The sequence below is a fragment of the Hipposideros armiger genome, unplaced genomic scaffold (genome assembly GCF_001890085.2).
Source record: "Hipposideros armiger isolate ML-2016 unplaced genomic scaffold, ASM189008v1 scaffold_4, whole genome shotgun sequence".
Classification (NCBI taxonomy): domain Eukaryota; kingdom Metazoa; phylum Chordata; class Mammalia; order Chiroptera; family Hipposideridae; genus Hipposideros; species Hipposideros armiger.
Window position 1 is genome coordinate 90367 of NW_017731354.1, and position 19049 is coordinate 109415.

The following is a 19049-nucleotide window of genomic DNA, read 5'->3' on the forward strand; positions in this document are numbered from 1 at the left end:
CTGCACGCCCTGCCTGTGACTCCTCAGCCTGGATTCAAGGCTGCAGACGGGACAGCTCCCTCATTAGACGTAAGCACATCCAAACCGTGCATCTTCCCAAAGCCGCGGATTTCTGGACAACCCCATCCCGGGATAGACTGAAACCAAATCTTAGGTGCCGTCCTGGGAGTTTGTGGTGTTACTGCGCCCCAGGTGATTTCCTGTACATCTCGGTATGGGAATCCGCGGTCTGAGGTGGAGGCTCGTCGCCCTCACTGTACATCACAACGTCCTGGGAGATGTTTACAATAAAGATGAAGGACCCAGCCCTAGGAACTCCGAGGTGGGCCTTGGCATTTTAAAAAGGTCTTCAGAGGATTAAAATGTGCAGGCGGATTGAGAACCCCAGCGCTGCAAAGATCCAAATGCAAGAGCAAGATGACCTGGTGTCGGGTAAGGTTCTCCCACTGCGATGGAAGACTGGAGAGGGTAGCCTGGAGCAGAGATGGCTGTCACTGTGGAGCCAGGCCGAGCACTGGTCCAAATCCTTCCTCCTGCAAGGTCGGTATCCCCCTTTTACAGGTAAGAAACTGGGACTCAGAGAATAGTGACTGGCCCGGGTAGAATCTGGATTTGCATTCGTGTCTGTGGTTCCACAGTTCATATGAGGAAGTCCAATGGCAAGGACTGAGAAGAAGAGGCAGAGACGGCGTGTGTGTGTGTGTGTGTGTGTGTGTGTGTGTATGCGTGTACGCATGCACATGGGTGGTCTGTCTGCCTGTACTGGTCCCTGGGACCCTGAAATTCTTCACACAGATTGGCACATAGCTGCTGCCTCAAGCTCCCCACATCCCAACTCCTCCAGCCACTCCTGCAGAGTTCCCTAGACACTAGCCTGCCTACAATCTAGCTACTAAAGGGTTGTGCTGAGCACAGATGGGACTCCCAGGAACCACCTTCCTATCCCTTATTGTTCGGGGCCAGGCTAGTTGGTAAACAGAGTTTGTGTCACTCCTGGTCAAGTGATGCAGCCGATTTATGCATACTGATTGCCTTGCCTGTGGATGAAAACTCGGGGAGTCTCAGCTGTCATGTCCTGCGTGGCAAGGGCAATGGGAAGCGAGAGGGCGACACAGTGAAAGAGCACAAGAGACAGAGGTAAGGCTAAATAAAGCGAGACCAAGGGGCATCAGCCTAGAGGACTGAGCCCCGAATGGGTCGTTGCATGGCTTGTATTGAGAAGACATCAAAGGAAGAGAAACTGGATTACTCAAAGATCCGTAAGTGCTACGTGCCTTAAGGCTGTTTTCCATTAACCAGCTCCCACTGTACTCCAACATGTACTGCGCCTTCACACAGCCTGCACAACCCCCAGGACAGCGCCATTGTGCCGCATCCTATACAAATAAAGGGAGATGACCGGTATCATTCCACCGGGTCTCGGCCTTCCGAGACACTCCCTAGAGGAAGCTTTACCGATATCATTCCACCGGGTCTCAGCGTTCCGAGACACTTCCTCAGGACCTCGTTAGGTCAGGGGTTAGTGCAGGGGGGCGGTCGTGGCAGTAGCTGTAAGGCAACACTCAGCCTGGAGCTTTCTGCTTTGCCCTCACATAGCAACAGCTGTGTGACATAGGGAGGCTGTGTGACCAAGGGAGGCAGCATCACCCCAACCTGAGTGCCACCTTCCCTGAACAGATTCTGAACATGAGTCTCTTCCCACACCACAAATTTGGTTGTCAAGTTTTAAATTAGACTTCATTTCTCGAGATCTGTTAGGTGAGATGGAGGCACAGCCTCTGTACCTGGAATTCTCAGGCCAGCTCAGCAGCGCTGAGGACAGCAGCAAGACCCACCTGCCCGTGACGTTCCCTCTTGACTCACTTTTGAGCCTTGTGTGGGCCCCTCCGCTCAGCCCAGTTGTCCCAGGATGTCTTTGGTTTCCAAGTGTGCCGCTTATGGGAGTGGGCCTGCACATGTGGCCTGGCCCATTTTCTCACTGCTGGTCGCATGACTGCGGAGCAACCCCTGACCCTCTCTGTGACGGTTCTCTCATTTTGAAAGGGAGCAATACGTTCACAAGGGCTGGGAGCTGGCGTTCACAAGGGCTGGGAGCTGGCACTTTTCACTGGCTGCTCTGATTTTGTGCCCTGAATGCCCTGACCCAGCTGATGAATGTCTTCTCCTGCAGGCCCATCTGTGACAAGTCTTGTGCCTCAGGCAAGCTACGCATATCTTTAGCCAAATTCCTTCGCTGTTTCCTCACCTGCAGGGTGGGATGACAACAGAAGCCACCGCCAAGGCACACAGGGGCACAGGGTGTTGCTGCAGCCCTCTGCAGTTGCTCCCACCCTGCGAATCCCAAGGGGGGCATCTGCCTGGAGAACAGCAGGAAGGATCTGGGGGATGAGGCCAAAGGGCCTCCCAGGCTGGTAGGGGACAGGCAGCAGGCTGAGCTGCTATTCCACACGCAGCCATGCCAGTCATAGGACCAAGGAGGCAAGACCATGAAGCTGGGCAGAGGAGAGAGTGGGCACTATGACTGCACGCGGCAGCAGGTGGCCCTTGGAGCCTAGCTGCCGCCCTTGGAGAACACACCTCCTGCTATGGCTGAAGTCCTTAGTTCACACCGCAGGCCAGACACTGAAACCACCTTTATTAGGCCAAGAGTGGCAGTGAATACAAACTGACAGGGCTCCTCCCAGTACTGCAGGGCATGGATGTCAGGCAGGAAGTGAGTGTGGCCTCCGACCTGCACCCCCCCCCAACCCCCACAAGGGCATGTGTCTCAGGCACCTGCTTGGGAGAATCTCAGTTCACTCAGGCTCCCTAGGTGGGTCCAGAAGTGTCTACCCAGGGAGGGGATGAAGAGAACAAACATGGGGCAGGGTGTCCCCTGAGCCCCAGCATCCTCTGCCCTACCTCCAACTGCCCTTCCCATCCTGTCTTGTCCCCACCCCACCCAAGGAATCCTCAGAGGAAACAGCCTCCCAGGGAGAGTCCTGGAAGTAAGCCTGACCCCAAGCGGACCATGGGGCTGGAAGCACGCGTATAAATATATAGGCTGTGTGTATATTACAGAAAACTATCTGCGTATGTATATATGTACATGCACACTCGCGGGCTGGCAGGCCGGCCGCAGTGCCCAGGACGGGGAGTTTCCCAGCTGGCCCGGGGTGGCCAAGGGCTGTCACTTGAAGTCTAGAGTCCAGGTGTCAGGGATGTAGAGGGACTGGGTCTGGCGGGCACGGCGAGGGGTGGTGTTGAGAGCGTCCACGCTCTTGCGGCTGGAGCGCACAACGTCCACCACGAAGCTTGTGCAGTCGCTGCAGACGTCCTTCAGGACGCAGCCGTGGGCGTAGATGTGCGGGAACGCCGCCTCCACACTTGACCAGTGAGACCCCTGCAAGGACCTGGGGCAGGAGAGGTCCATCAGCGAGAACCCTGCCCGCCCCGCCCCCGCATCAGCTGAGTCCTGGGCTCTGACCACCCCTTCCGGTTCCCACGTCGCTACTCAGTAGCCCCCAGGTTCCCCCAGCTAGCTCCGTCTCAAAACACCCGCATGGGATGTGTTTCCTGGGGGTGTCCCAGCAAACGAGACCCCCACCCGCACCCCAGCTCCTGCATACTGGCAGTGCCTGACCACCGTTCAACACCAGCAAAGAGCAAAGGTACGCACTGGAAGACGTCTCTTCTCTGTGTGGTCGTGGTTTTGGCAGTTGACGCCCTCTGAGGACTCTCAAAGCCCAGCGTATAGACGGGGATGTGTGCAAACTTCTTAGAAGGCGTCTTCATCTGCAACACGGGGAGATGTGGACAAGTCACCCCCACAGAGAACATGCAGCCACACACCCCCTGCGGACCACCACCAGCTCTGGGCCTGTGTGGCAGCAGGGGCAGGCCTAGAGGTCACCATTCGCCCTCCGCAGGCTCTGGGTGTCAGCACACCTTCCACACACCCAAGTGGGCTCACCTACACAGGTACCTCTTAGAGCAGGCGCGGTGCCTTCTCAGAGCACGCAGGACCTCACCTACGCCTGCATGCAGCAAGCAGGCCTCGGAGGGGGAAATCTGTCCACCGCCACGTGGCAGGATATAAAGTAGGGGTGATGGAAATCCCTCTTAAGCAGATTCTTGTTTCTGGGCTGAGGCGTAAGTGGGTGACCACTTCTAAATGTCACTGTCCATTTACGTCAGTGCACATGTATGTAACAGACACCCTGAACTGCTATAAAGGACCTCCAAAAACTCAAGCTGTAGTGTCAGAAGGTAGGACTGTTAGAGGAGAACTGAAGGGTTTCTTGTCACCGTCCTACTAAGGTAGAATGTTTTTTAAAAATGCGTTGGGGGCATCTACAAGGGTCATTAAAAACTAGACAGTCTCAGAACGTACAGGAATGGAGTCTGCCTGGAGGCGGGGAGATGAAAGGTGGCTAGTGAGGGTGGGGTCATCTGACGGAGATGGTGGAGCCCCGTCCCACCGTGCCCCCACCACTCCTGGACAAGCCAAGCCAGGGTAGCAGGACACCTGACGCCCCTGGGGGCCTTGCTCAGACCCTGGAAGATCCTCACCTTTATGCTACAGGAAGTGCAGACCGCTCTGGAAGGGAAAGGGGAAAAGCAGTGTCAGCTCTGAAGAGGCCACGGAGACACAGCTGCCTGTTGTCGTGTCCCCCAGCACACCTGCCTGGCCCGCCGGTCCTTGCCTCCTGTTTGGCCCCTGCTTACTTCAGTGTTTTACTTTCATTTTACTCCCCAATCCTGCTTTTCTTTTTACTTAGCTCTACATCCAAAATGCTTCTGCCCCTTGGCCCTTTTTCAGAGTATCTCACCCTCCACTCTTGTGTGTGCTTCACACTTCTCACCATCTGAGCCAGGGGGGCCTCGATCAAGATGCTCAGTTTTAAGCAGTGATTCCCTTTTCCCATTCCCCACACCTGACTTCAAAAGTAAATACCTTCTTCTAAAAAATCTGAACATTAGAGAAAATTGTAACTTAGACAAAGGAACCCTCTCCTCTAAAGCCCTGTTCTGAGATGACCCCTGCTAACACATCTTCATCCTCTTGATAGAAGCATGTAGTAACAAAAATACACATTTCAGATAAAAATAAATGAAATGGGGTATTGCACATACTATTCTATAAATACGCACCAGGGGCTCTTCTCCACATTAGTACAAATTGTCCAAATTCATTTTGTAAAACAAGGGGCCATGTTCTCTTGCACGGATGTCCCATAATTAATTTACCATCAACAAACCTCTGGGTTACTTTCATTTCATTGTGGTCAGGGAACCTACTTTGTCTGACTCAAGTCCTTTTACATTTTTGAGACGTGTTTTATGACCCAGAATACAGATTTTTGTGCACTTGAGAACGTGTGCTGCTGTTGGGTGGAGTGCTGTGCAAATGTCAGATCAGGATGGTTCATAGTGTGGTTCAAATCTTCAATATCCTTAGTTTTTTTCTGTCTACAAGTTTTATCAATTGTTGAAAGAAGGATATGGAAATTTCTAAACATAATTGGGGATTTATCTCTCTCTCCTTGCAGGCCTATCAGTTTCTGCTCCGTGTATTCTGAGTCTCTGCTGTTAGGTGTGTAATGTTTAGGTTTGTTATTTCCTCCTTTTATCATTATGAAATGAACTCCTTTATCTCTGCTAATATTCTTTGCAAGCTACTTTGTATGATATTAACATATGAACTTGAGCTTCCTTTAGTGTTGGCATGGTATATCTTTCTCCATCCTCCTTTCGACTAATTGATGTCTTTTTATTTAAAGTACGTGTCTTGAGGGACAGCCGGTTGGCTCTAGTGGTTGGAGCACGGGCTCATAGCACCAAGGTTGCTGGTTCGATTCCCGCATGGGCCAGTGAGCTGTGCCCTCCACAACTGAATTGAAAACAACAACTTGACTTGGAGCTGATGGGTCCTGGAGGAACACACTGTGTTCCCCAATAAAGTTTGAACACACACAAAAAAGAACTTGGAAAAAAAATCCTTAATTTAAAAAATATTTTTTTAAAAAGTATGTTTTGAAAAAAAAGATAAAAAATATAGTAAAATGGCAATAGCTACATATCAACAATGACTTTAAATGTAAATGGATTAAATGCTCCAATCAAAAGACAGGGTGGCTGAATAGATAAGAAAACAAGACCCTTATATATGCTGCACAAGAGACTCACTTCAGATTGAAAGTCACAGATGGAAAATTAAGGGATGGGAAAAAGATATTTCATGAAAATGGAAATGGAAAAAAAAAAGAGCTGGGGTAGCAATACATATACCAGACAAAATAGTCTTTAAAACAAAGGCTATAGGGCCAGTCAAGTGGCACATTGGTAAAGAGTTGGCTTGGGATGCCGGCTCTGAGCAGCATGGCCCCGGTTCAGATCCCACATTTGGGCCAGTGACGCTGCGCCCTCTACAGCTAAGATGGTGAACAACAGCTCCGACCTGGTGCTGGGCTGCCGTGAGTCGCCGGCGACGGCATAGGCTGCAGTGAAGCTGCAGTGGGCTGCCATAAGCTACTGTGAGTGGCCGGCAGCTGGTGTGAGCGGCCGTCCAGTGGCTGGCGACCCATCTGCCTCACCCAGGAAAAGCACAATGATAAACCAACATGGGCCAGTGAAGCAACATCCTCCACAACTAGACTGAAGAACAAAAGGACAGCAACTTGTCTGTTCCCCTTCTCCGATTCCTCAATGCTGTTCCCCTCCCCCAATTCCCCAATAAAATCTTAAAAAACAAAAACAAAGGCTATAACAGGAGACAAAGACCCAGTAATTCCACTTCTGGGTATTTATCTGAAGAAACTGAAAACACTAGTTCAAAAAGACGCGTGTATCCATATTTTCACTGCAGCATTGTTTACAATGGCCAAGATGTGGAGGCAGCTTGGGTGTTGATAGAAGAATGGATAAAGAGGAGGTGGTACATATATACAATGGACTATTGCTCAGCCAGGGAAGGGAATGGGTTCTTGCCATCTGTGGTGACATGGATGGACCTGGGGGGTATTGTGCTGAGTGGAGTGTCAGACAGAGAAAGACAGATGTTATGTGATTTATATGTGAAATCTAAAGAACAAAACAAAACAGAAACAGACTCATAGACACAGAGAACATTCTGATGGTTGCCAGATGGGAGGGGGGTTGGAAGCAGGGTGAAAAAGAGGAAGGGATTAAGAGTACAAACTAGTAGTTACAAAGTAATCATGGGGATGTAAAGTAAAGCAAAAGGAAAATAGTCAATGATGTGGTAACAACTATGTATAGTGCCAGGTGGGTATTAGACTACCCGGGGACCACTTCTTAGATTATATACATGTCTAACCACTATGTTGTACACCTGAAATTAATATAAAATAATACTGAATGTCAACTGTAGTTGAAAAATTAAAAGCGGGGGGGAAGGTGAAGGGGAATAAGAGGTCTAAATTTCCAGGCATAAAACAAACAATCCTTGGGGATGCAATGCACAGCATAGGGAATATAGTCAATAATATTGTTACGGTGTGAGCTGATGGCTGCTGGGCTTCTCATGATCACTTCTTGAGGTATATAAATGTTAAATAACTATGGTGTACCCCTGAAACTAATACAATATTGTATACTAGCTATGTTTTAATAAAAATCTTTAAAAAAAATAAAGTACATGTCTTGTAGGCAGATCATCTTACTTTCTTTGATCAACCTGGGAAACTCTGCCTTTCAATTAGGTTGTTCAGACCATTTATAGTTAATGTGATTATTGACATAGTTGGGTTTCAGTCTGTCATTTTGCTATTTGTTTTCTTTTTTTCCCAGTTTGTTCTTGGTTCCCTTTTCTGCCTTGTGTCTTATTTTTTTATGATTCCATTTTATCTTCTTTGTTGACATAAGCTATTCCTCTGTTTTCTTGTTTTAGTGGTTGCATTGGTCTTATAGTATATGTCTTTAGCATATCACCTTCAAGTAATATTTCACCACTTCATGTAGAGTATAAGAAACTTACAATCACATACTTCTGATTTCTGCCCTCCCTGATGTTAATGCTAGTGCTGTGATTCTTTTTACTTATAGATATAAGACCCACAGTACAGTGTTATTAGTTTTTTTTTTGCATGCCTTGTAATCTTTGGGTGCCAGATACTGAATTTTACCTTGTTGGGTCCTGGATATTGGTTTACCTTTTAAAGTGTTGTAAGACAATAGTCATATATTTATCTAAGTAGTTGTTACTTCTGTTGCTTTTTATCCTTTGTGTGGATTCAGATTTCCATCTGGTATCATTTTCCTTCTACGTGAAGGACCTCATTTAACCCTTGTTTTAGCGTGGGTCTGCTGATGAAGAATTCTTTTGGCTATTGTATTTCTAGAAATGTCTTTACTTTTGCCTTTGTTTTTCAAACATATTCTTGCTGGGTACAGAATTCTAGATTGACAGTATTTTTCTTTCAGTACTTGAAAGATGTTGTTCCAGTGTCATCTTGCTTGCACTGTTTTGACGAGACGAAACATCTTTGTGTTTCCTCTGCACATATCATGTCTTTGCTGGCTGAATTTAAGACTTTCTCTTTATCATTGGTTTTGACCAATTTAATTAATATGTGCCTTGGTGTAATTTTATTCATGTTTCTTGTACTTGGGATTCATTGAGTTTCTTCTGGGTTTATATTTTTCATCAAATTTGTTAAAGTTCTTTAGCCATTATTTCTTCAAATACTTCTTCTGTCCCCCACTTCTCCTTTGGAGACTTTAAAGACACCAAATCAGGTTTCTTGAAGGTATCCCATAGCTCACTGACACCTTTGTCATTGTTTAAATTCTTTTTTTTCTTAGTGTTTGGATAGTTTCTATTGCTGTCTTCTGAATGTCTAACCTGCCATAAATCTCATCCAGTGTAAATTTCATCCCAAACATTCTAATATTCAAGTCTAGAGGTTTGAGTTGTGTCTTCTTTATGTTTTCCATTTTTCTAACTTTCTGAATGTATGATATGCAGTTCAAAACTTTTAATGCCCTTATCTGCTAATTGTAACAACTGTGCAAGTTTTGACCGATTCTTTCTCATCGTGGGTCATGCTTTCCTGCTTCTCCTTTATTTATTTATTTATTTAAAATTTTTTTTTTTATTGGTGAATTGGGGGGATGGGAACACTGCTGGGGAATTGGGGGAAGGGGGACAGACAAGTTGCTGTCATTTTGTTCTTCAGTCTAGTTGTGCAGGATGTTGCTTCACTGGCCCAAGTTGACACCATCATTGCTCTCTTCCCGGGTGAGGCAGTTCAGTCGCCGGCTTCTGGACGGCCGCTCACTGCGGCTGCTGGCCGCTCACGCTGGCTGCTGGCTACACACGGTAGCCCATGGCAACCCACTGCCACAGGGACTGCAGCCCACGCCGTCGCCGGCGACTCACAGCAGCCCAGCTCCAGGTTGAGCCGTTGTTCAGCATCTTAGCTGTAGAGGGCAGTGTCACTGGCCCTCATATGTGGGATCCGAACCGGGACCCTCTGGCATCCCAAGCGAGTTCTTAACCATCGCGCCACTCGGCCGGCCCCCTTTATTTATTTTTTTTTAGCTGAGCCATCCTGCCACCTGTTGGCAGCTCAGCTCGGTCCGGGACTCGAACCGCTATTGCTCAGAGCTCAGACTCTTGAGAGAGCTCTTAACCCACTGAGCCACTCAGCCGGCCCTTCTTTCCTGCTTCTTGACATGCCTGATATTCTTTAATTAGACGCCAAGTGTTTTACCTTGCTGGATGCTGGAAACCTTTTATTCCTATTGTTGAGCTCTGTTCTGAGAAGCAGTTAGGATGCTTGGGAATAGTTTGATCCTTTGAGGTCCTGTTATTTTGAGATTTGTTAGGTCTGGAGCAATGCACAGGCTAGGTACTATTCCCCACTAGTGAGGCAAGACCCTTCTGTGTGTCCTACTGAGTGGCCCATATTACATTTTTACCATGGCTGCTGGGAGCAGACACCATTCCTAGTACTGTTCCTTTAAACCTTTAGGAGAGGACCAGTAAACTTCTTCTGTAAAGGATTATATCATAAATGTTTTAGGTGTGGCTAAATGAATAATAAATAAACAAATGGGTGTGGCTGTGTCCCAATAAAACTTTATTTACAAAAGAGGCAGTGTGCCCTATTTGGCCCATGTGCAGGAGGCTGTGAGTCTGCTTCAGGATGATTCTTTGCCAGCCTTCAGTAATTTCTGTGCATGTTTGTGCTGACCAGCACTCTGCTGCACACTCAAGGGGGGCCTTCTGCCTTCTGCACTTCTGGGGTTCCTCTCTGCAAGTCTGCACTGGGTGCTCTAACTGCCTTGGTCGCCCTGGGTTCTCAGCTCTACCTCCTACGCTCAGGGAGCCAGGGAGGCTCTAACTCGTGACCTAGAAACTCCAGGTTGCTGAGATGATCATAGAGCTCACCCTGGCCTCTTCCTGTTTATTGCCTGATATCCAATGTCTTGAATAGCACTGTTTCATAGTTTTTGCTTTTTCTTTTTGTTCTTGTTTCTTGGTTGTTTCAGCTGGAAGGTGCCTGTTTGGTGCCTGTTGCCCCATGTTGGCTGAAAGTGGGAACCCTTTGCTATTTAAGTTAAATTAAAAATGAATCTGCTCCTTAGTGGCACCATCCATGGTGCATGATAGGACATCCCCACAATCACAATCAGGAAGATCTATGCACAGTACTGACCTAGAGGTTTCTCACCTCCTCCTTCCCATGTTAATTCACAGCCAAGGTACTTACATAAGACTCACCTCTTGCAAAAGAGACAGGTGGGCGGCCAGGAGAACAGCGAGAATTTGGTTCGGCAGCAGCAGCAAATCTGTAAGAAAAGGTTTTGTCAGAGCCGAATTTTGTCCAAAACTCACTGGGTCCAGTCCCATCCTCGCCTGTTCCCCAGGCAGGGCTCCTGCCTGGTGAGGGGACAGTTCGGGGTCCGGGCTGCCTCACCTTCCCCTTCTTCAGGCTGCTGAAGAGCTCCTTGTCCTGCTGGAACTTCTCCATCTCAGCCTTCACCAGCACGCGGCGCACGCCCATCACTTCCTCCACGGTCAGAGCGAGGCTCTCCACGGGGTGGCTGAACTCCTGGGGGCAGGAGGGTCCAGGGCATGGTGCTCACTCTGGGCCTCAGGTATGAGGCCTTCCAGGCGCCTCCCCACAAGCTCCTCTCTCCCCTGAGGACCCTGACGTCTTTCTGGCCTGTCTGCCAAAGCCCAGCACTTTCCTAAGGCACCCTGGTCTCAGCTCATCCATGCCTGGGAGCTGTACCAGCCCCCATCACTTCTCCAATGAGGTCCTGCTGCAGGCCCGGTTCCCATGACCGGGCCCAGCCAGCCGTCCAGCCACCCCAGCTCCTCGGCTGCACCGCTCATCCGACCTTTGTTTACAGTGCTCCCCAGACCTGAAGTACATGCTTCCCACCTTGCTCTCCACCTGCACACACAGCCGATCCAAACCAAACAGGGTCCCCAGGCCCACCGCCCCTGCTCCTAGCATCTCCTCCCTGGCAGCTGAAGGCCCTGGGATCCTCCGGCACCTGCTTCACTCAGTACTCACCACTTGGGGCTCTGAATGGGCCCACTTGCAGGTGGTATGTATCCTACTCATCATAACTGTCCACCCCTTTGGCCATCACAGTGAGTACAAGCTATGTCCCCCTGAGCTTCGCAGAGAACTTGGCCTCTCAATGCCTTGGCTCCTCTTCTGTCAGGTAGGGTTGTTTTCGGCTCCGCTGAGATAACGCGTGAAGCCCTGAGCTCAATGCCTAGCCCCCAGACTAAAAACGTTAGCAACCGAGATGCAAGTTGGAGAGTGAATTTTGTTTCAGATTTTCAGTGGATTATGCTGATTAGGGTTGCTGAACACCTACTACTGTGTGGCTTGGGGAACAGCTTTCCACTCTGACCTGAAGCACCAGGTCCTCAGGCTTCTGATTTCTATTTCCAGTAGCCTGATGGTGCCGTTGATATTGAGCAATCCCCCCCCTCTAAACCTTACAGGTGTCATAGTAATAGCAAACTTGACCTAGAGCTCTCCTGGGGGGTGCAGAGAGACCAGCAACCTGCTCCCCACACTGGGCCATGAGCGTGTGCTGGGGAGGGGGTGTGTGTGGAGGGGATGAAGCCACTGAGACTGGCTGACCTCAAAGAACACACTCTCAAGATATGAGTTGAAAAGCACTTTGGGACTTATCATTGTAAAGTATGTCGCTAATTCCCCAACATCCCTCCCTTCAAGAAGTGGTTCCCAGAGAATGGACTTAGGGACTCGCTTTTAATGAACAGATTAAGATGGAAATGACACGGTGGCATGTCAGCAACTTGGTCACAAAGACACGGTGGCTTCTGCCTGGCTCTCTTGGAGCCCGTGCTCTGGGGGACCCGCCGCCATGTTGTGGGGACACTCAAGCAGCCCTGTGGAGGGTCCCCATGGGGAGGCGCTGAGGCCTTCTGCCCACAGCCTGTGAGGAGCCCCCGTGGGAGGGGCTGCTTCAGATGAGACGGCAGCTCTGGCTGACACTCCAGCTGTGACCTCTGCAGAGGCCCTGAGCCAGACCACCCAGCTGGGCCACTTCGGGCTTCCTAACCCTCAGGAACTATGAGAGATCATAAATATTTATTGTTTTAAGCTGAGGTTGGGGGTAGTTTTTCATCTAGCAATAGAACTCAAAGGAGAAAGTGTAACCTTCAGTTGGGAAATAATAATAGTAACACTGCCTTGCATTTATGTGGCACTTACTTTTCAAAGCACTTGAACAGTCTGTTCTCATTTGAGCCTCTTGATAAAACAAGAAATGATGAAACCCACACCACTGACTCCCCTCCCCACCAGCAAGGTGCCCAGTGGCTATCATCCCATTTGATCAAATCACACACCAAGGCAAAGGTCCAAATGTTAGCTCTCCACAATTACCAGTCACACAGAATTTCACAGCTGATGAACCCGAGGTGCAGGGAGGGCAAGGAGCCACCGAGGCCGCGGCCCCATGACATGCTCTCCTGTCACATCACGAAGGCTGCAAGGCACAGGGTGCTGGGTTTCTCATCAGAGCTGGGACTAAGAACTTTAGATGCAGGCTGCCCCCCAGCAAGGTCCTTCTCTTCTGGGGGCCACAGTGCCCAGAAGGTGGCAGCAAAGACCAACCTCTCAGGTGCTGGCGGGGGCCCACCAGCGGCACCCACTGAAGGCTCAGGATAGAGCCTTGTCCTGGGAAGGGGTGACGACAGCCACCCTGGACAGCAACGCCTCCCTCACTCACCAGCCACAGGTGATTGGCATCTGGGGCCGCAGAGGCCTCTGGCCTGTTCTCAGCTGTGCCCAGGTCACTGGGTCGGGAGGAGCTGGGGTCAGGCTGGGACTGGACGCTCACAGAGAAGGAACCTGGAGGAAGAGTAAAAGGCCCTGTCAGGACAAGCGGGCAGAATTCTGGTGTGGGAGGGGGGTTCCCTGGGGACGAGCGAGATGGCCTGCCAGGAAGCAGGAGATGGTGGGGCAGTTTCATGGGGGCGGGGGTGATCAAACAAAGGTCAAGTAGAGGGCATGTCACCCACATTAGGGACCCCATGCAGGTGTGGCAGGGCCCAGGGACACCTGAAGGAGTCTGAGCCCCATGAATGAGCCACATTGGCAGTCCCACGATGTAGCCACGGCAGCCGCAGCACTGGCCCAACAAACCAGACAGCACTGGCCATGTGGGACCTCCCTGCTCTGTTGGTCCCACCCACGGCATTTCACACTGGAGACCCAGAAGGGCAAAGAGGAACTGAATAGCAGAAGGAAGACTCACCTCCAGCAGGGGGTCTCTGAGTCTCGAGGGAAGTTTGGAGGACAGTGAGGTATGGAACTGGCCCTCTTCACAATGGGAAGAGAGTCGTAACTACCAGATGGGACTGTCCTGAAAGCGGCTACATGCCAAGGTGACCTTGAGGGCAGAGAAGGGGGCCTGGCCATGTCTGGAGGGGCGAGAACCCCATGTCCTCTTGGCACTTCGTGGAGCACAGCCCTCACAACTGCAGGACTAACTGCACGGCCTGCACAATTGTTGTCCTCTGCTGACTGACAGGCACGGGAAGGCTCCCGAGAAACTGAGGTAACAAGTCAGGTTCCAAAGCCGTGTCTGCTGCACGGCCCGTTTGGTTCATTGTGGACACGTTTCCACTGACAGGAAAAAAAAAACAAACCCAAAACTAGAAGGCTCTGTCAATCACCTACCTATCCATCTATCTGTCCATGCATCCATCCATCCATCCATCCATCCATCCGTCACCCACCCTCTCACTGTCATCTGTCCATCTTTCCAGCTTTCTTTATATACACTAATAAATCAATACTAATTATCTCTAGGGAATAGGATCATAGGAATTTTTAAAGTTTTTATATAATAAATATGGATTACTAATTTAAAAAAGAAGTTTTAAGTTAAAAAAAAGTGCGGGGTGCCTGCCTGAGGTAATGAGGGCCGCCTGGGCTTGAATGTTAAACACCCTTCTTGCAAGACGAGCTCCCTGTACCCTCCGGGTGCTGCCTGCTCAGGAAGACAAGGAGGCAGGCCAGGGGACACAGTGCCCACAGGACAGCGTGGGGGGGGGAGGGGGGAGAGGCAGCACTTGCCCTGTTCCTGCGGGCTCGGCCTGCAGGACTTCATGCTGCCTGCGCGGGCCCGAGATGGCTCCAAGCCTCCTAGGGCATGAGTGGCAGGCTGCAGACCAGAGGCCACTTCATTCCGGAGCTGGACAAGGTCATGCTCTGAGAAGGAGCGGTCCCGCTTCAGTGTCACCTCCCCACATGGAGACTCTTCCTCCTGCAGACACAGCAGACTCAGCCCTACGCTAACCACTGTTCCCACCGGCACCTCCTGCCCGTCCCTGGGCTAAGGCTTAGGACACAGGATGCTGCTGGGTCCACGGAGGCCACGGGGCCATCCTGTACTCACTGCCCAGCCCGACTGTCCTCTGGACAGTGGGAGGCAAGTGCCCCCCCCCAAAACCAAATCCTTCCCTGTGGCCTCCAAAAGGGGAATGGAGAAGACAGGTCTGGGGTCAGCGGGGCCCACTGAGATGGCCACCGTCCCTGGTCTTCCAGGCTCAGAGGGCAGCGAGGACAAGACCAGGAGCCACGCTGGGATGTGCTGGCCTGTCACATCAGCCAGGGGGCTGCTCAGCCTCCCGGCCCCGCTGATGGAGCACTTCCGCCTCAGCCCTTTTTGTGGTATGGGAATGGGTGGCTCTGAGCCACCAAGATGGGGAAGGGTCCCTGAGCCCCGCCAAGCTTGCTCACAGGGCAGACCCAGCTCCACAGCAGGACACCAGCTTCAAAGGAGGGCGCTGGCAGCGGCCCTGAGGAGTGGACGCCCCACACAGCTGGACTCTGCACCTGGGTTCACTCAGCCCTTTCTCCTGCGTCGTTCCCCCACCCATGGTCTCTGCTCAGGAGCCTGTGGGCTCTGACCTCAGACGTGTTCATCTCCTCCATCTCTGCCAAGGTGGGTGCCTTGAGCAGGACTCGGGGCCGTGGGCGTTGGGTGCTGCCCCCCGCATCCGTAGTGGACAGGTTGATGCAGGAGGTGGACTTGAGGTCCCCAGAGCAGGCGTTGAGGATGCAGGGCAGAGAGCCAAACCCTGGGGGAGGCAAGGCGGTGAGGGGTGGGGTAGGGGAGCGAGTGGGCAGGAGAGGGGCGGGAGGGGGCAGGGTGACCCTGGCTCACCCCCCACAGGGCGCAGCCTGCGCTCCTGCTTGACTTCCTCCAGCATCCTCTCGTGCAGGGTCCTCGGTCTCTGGGGTAGTGGGCGGAGCCTTCTCTCCGAGACCTGCAAGGGGTGTGGCAGCTCCCGGTAGAAGGGGCGGGGCCCTGGCGTGCGCACGCCAGGGGAACACGTCTGAGGACGCTCAGCCAGGCCCACCAGGGGCAGACAGGAGTCCAGAGCTGCTGGCGGGGCTGTCCCAGGACCAACCCCCCAGCACCGCTCAGGAGAGGGGACGGGGCAGAGCAGGCACCTGCTTCAGGGGAGGCCGGGAGCGGATGAAGTCCAGGATGAGTTCGTGGGCGTCCTTCTTCACCCTGGGAGGAATGTCCCCATCGACCTATGGGGAGGGTGAGGAGGCAGCCATAGCCCGCGTGCCCTCGGGGGCGTCTGCCACTGCGGCCTGGTCCCGGCACCCCTCCCTGGGGGAGGCTTCGGTGTGGCCTCCAGGGCCTGGCACCAGCACTAGCTTTCCCACACCTCGGATCTTCACGTGGAAATGGGATCGGCGGCACTCCTTCAGGGCCATCACAGGGCCGAAGTGAACGCGCACATTTAAAGTCCTTGGAGTGCTCCAGAGCTGCGCGGCCTCAGGCTCTGGTCCTCCAGGGCCCCGCACTGCCTCTCCCTGCCCTCGTCACGCTGTGTCCCCTAGCGAATCGGGGCCACGTGTGCCTTCCTCTCACTGGAACAGTGGCCGAGAGGCCTACACACCGGGCAGCGTGCGGGTGCGCGGGCGCGCGCGGCACTCACCATGACCTTGCGCAGTTTGTAATTCCTGGCACGAATGTCCTGCATGAGCATCTCGAAGGGCGTGAGCTGGAACTCGGTGGGCAGCGGGTTGAACTCCTGCTCCTGCACCTTCTTCAGCTTCACTCCATGGCGGAGCTCCCGCATGAGCTGGACCCAGAGTCGGGCCTGGGCCCCGAGAGGACAAGAACGGCCTCAGCCACGGAGGGTTCCCAGGGCCCTCCAGGCACAGATCCTCAGTGTCCCAGGGCCGGGGGGCCGCATCTTACCCAGTCTGTGTGCCCCAGGTTGTCAAGCTCCGCCAGGGGCCTCTCTGCCTGTGGCTCGTCCTCCCGAAGCTTTTGTAGCATCTGTTAAAAGGTGGCACAATGGCGGCCAAGGCGTGTGGGCGCCATGCCGGTCTGTCCACCTGGGACATTTCCTTACCACATGGGGCACTCTTCCACCAGCTCAAAAGGGAAAAGTGGGCATTTGGGCCAAGGCTTTGGGGTTCAGAATGATGCCTGGGGCAACTAAACCACTGGCCTTGGAACACACAGGACGCATGGTGTCCCATCAGCTATCTCTGGCAGCTTCTCCTGGGCAAAGGCAGGGGTTCCAACACAGCACCCACACAGAACCTTCTCTCACCTGGTCCGCACACCTCAGGGAGGTGCTGGGACCTCCACAGGTGGCGGAAGCACACCCGGCAGCCCTGCCCTCCCTCGTCTGGGAAGCATTTCCCCTCACATCCAGGAATGCCTGTCTTAGCTCGTTCACCTGAGCCACATGTACCCACCCTCTTAGAATACCCATGGCCGCTTTTCCACACATGATCTCTGTGGGAGTCTTACATTTATCTGCTTTAATTGTTGTCTGGACTATTGGCTCCATGAGGCCAGAACCACAATTTCTGTTTTTGCTTTTTCCTCACCATAGTATTCCCGCTCCTAGCACAGTGCGGCACATGCTAAGTCTTAAGTGTTGGCTGAATGAATAAAGGGATGGATGGGGGGTATGGGTGGGGGTATAGATGGGTGGGTGCAGGGATGGGTGAGTGGGGGATGGATGGATGGGGGGGTTGGGGGGGTGAGAGGGTGAGTTACTCAGCAAGTCCTGGGAAAGTCACAAGTTGTATTTTATGAACTGGGGAAAATGCCACCAGCATAGTGAGGGCCCAAAACGGGTGTCAGGGTTTGTTAGGTAACTTTCCTATGCTGAGAATTGGTGAAAAGCTTCTAGATTCTCTGCCTTCGTTGTTCAGTACCTTGGCAGAAGCCGGGGCCTCTGTTATCACTAACTCCCCCACCCGGGAGAAGCATCTGCCCTTAAGCACACAGCCCCCACCCCCCAACTGAGACAGAACCGGTTTCCCTGGCTTTAGCCCTAAGCCACTTGCCAGACTGCTCTGGGACACTCCATAACACCCTGCCAAGTCTCTCAGAAGCACAAGGTATGTGATTCTAAAAACAGACCTGTGTGTGACCCGGTGGTTCCTGTGGGCATGAAGGGTGTGTCCTCCATCCTTCCTGGACTTCTTACACTTGTCCATGAGCAGGCCGTCTCTGCCCCAAATGCCCCCCCACCGAGAGACCCTCCACCACCAATTCCCTGAACTTCTCCTGGGCCAACTGCTTGAAGTTGGCACCTACTAAAGAAAGAGCTGCCAGCATCTGGGTCAGGGAACAAATGACTTCAGGGCAAGACCGATAAAAGCATTAGGACCACCCACTAATACAGCATTCGAAGGGCATCTCCAAGATGCCAAGGAGTGGTGGGAAGCCCAGAAGGGGAGGGGGGCCGAGGAACCACCCGCCCTTGGGCAATTGATTGGGCTGCAGGTGAGGGCCAAGTGGCTCGAGCACTCTCTCTCTGACTTTTCCTGCGCTGGGCCCCAGGATCCATCAATCGGAACAATCCTGAGAGCCTGCTCAGGCCCAGAGGCCCAGGTAAGCGGACCAGATCGCCTCTTGGTTAGAAGAAAAGAGATACAACCCCTGCAAAGGGTCAGGGCGGAATCAGGGACCAGCTCTGCTGCTTATGCGCCAGAGAGGGGAGCGAATTCCCCGAGTTCTCTAGTCTCCACTTTCTCATCTGTGCTGATGGGAAGCAGGGGTCCCTGTGCCGAGACCCCCCCCCCCCATTTTCAAGGAAGAAGCTGGGAGAGTGGAAGGCTGTCAGCTCCTAACTCTGAGCCCACATAGGGGCAGGACAGTCCTGGGGAGAATGCCAGCTCTGCCCTGGACTAGCTCTGTGACTTGGGGTGAGGGACGCAGCCTCTCAGAGCTTCCAGTTTCTCATCTGATAACCACGTTATCAGAGCAACGTGGGACTGTCACAGGCAGGGCAAATGCCTGAGTAAATGTCTCTCACTGAACTGCCCCAGCTCAAAGCTCCAAGCACAGTGAGCACCACTGTGTGGGTCCTGGTGGCAGGAAGTGGCCGGGGTCAGCCTCTTATTTTCAGAAGGAAGCAGCACCTAGAGAGATTGGTGTAGGCAGGAGGCACAGCCCCCTCTGGGGACACAAACGTGGGGCTCAGGGAGGTTAACAAATAACTTAGCGGCGACAGGAGTGGGGTCATGGAGCCATGAGCCGGATAGCCA

General features: G+C 52.4%; 1 protein-coding gene across 3 annotated transcripts in view; it reads right to left on the bottom strand.

Moving 5' to 3' along the window:
- Window positions 1–2613: 2613 nt before the first annotated feature.
- The window catches only part of SPIRE2 (spire type actin nucleation factor 2), a 43997-nt gene continuing 27561 nt past the window's right edge, over window positions 2614–19049 (bottom strand). For all 3 annotated transcript variants that reach the window (XM_019642449.1, XM_019642442.1, XM_019642434.1), the window contains 12 exons: window positions 16735–16815; window positions 16469–16633; window positions 15969–16055; window positions 15679–15781; window positions 15423–15592; window positions 14586–14775; window positions 13234–13355; window positions 10926–11060; window positions 10730–10797; window positions 4552–4579; window positions 3659–3774; window positions 2614–3392 (listed from right to left, as the gene is read on the bottom strand). In XM_019642449.1, coding sequence (XP_019497994.1) covers window positions 3170–3392; window positions 3659–3774; window positions 4552–4579; window positions 10730–10797; window positions 10926–11060; window positions 13234–13355; window positions 14586–14775; window positions 15423–15592; window positions 15679–15781; window positions 15969–16055; window positions 16469–16633; window positions 16735–16815 — 1488 coding nt within the window. In that variant the 3' untranslated portion in view covers window positions 2614–3169. The remainder of the gene's footprint in view (window positions 3393–3658; window positions 3775–4551; window positions 4580–10729; window positions 10798–10925; window positions 11061–13233; window positions 13356–14585; window positions 14776–15422; window positions 15593–15678; window positions 15782–15968; window positions 16056–16468; window positions 16634–16734; window positions 16816–19049) is intronic.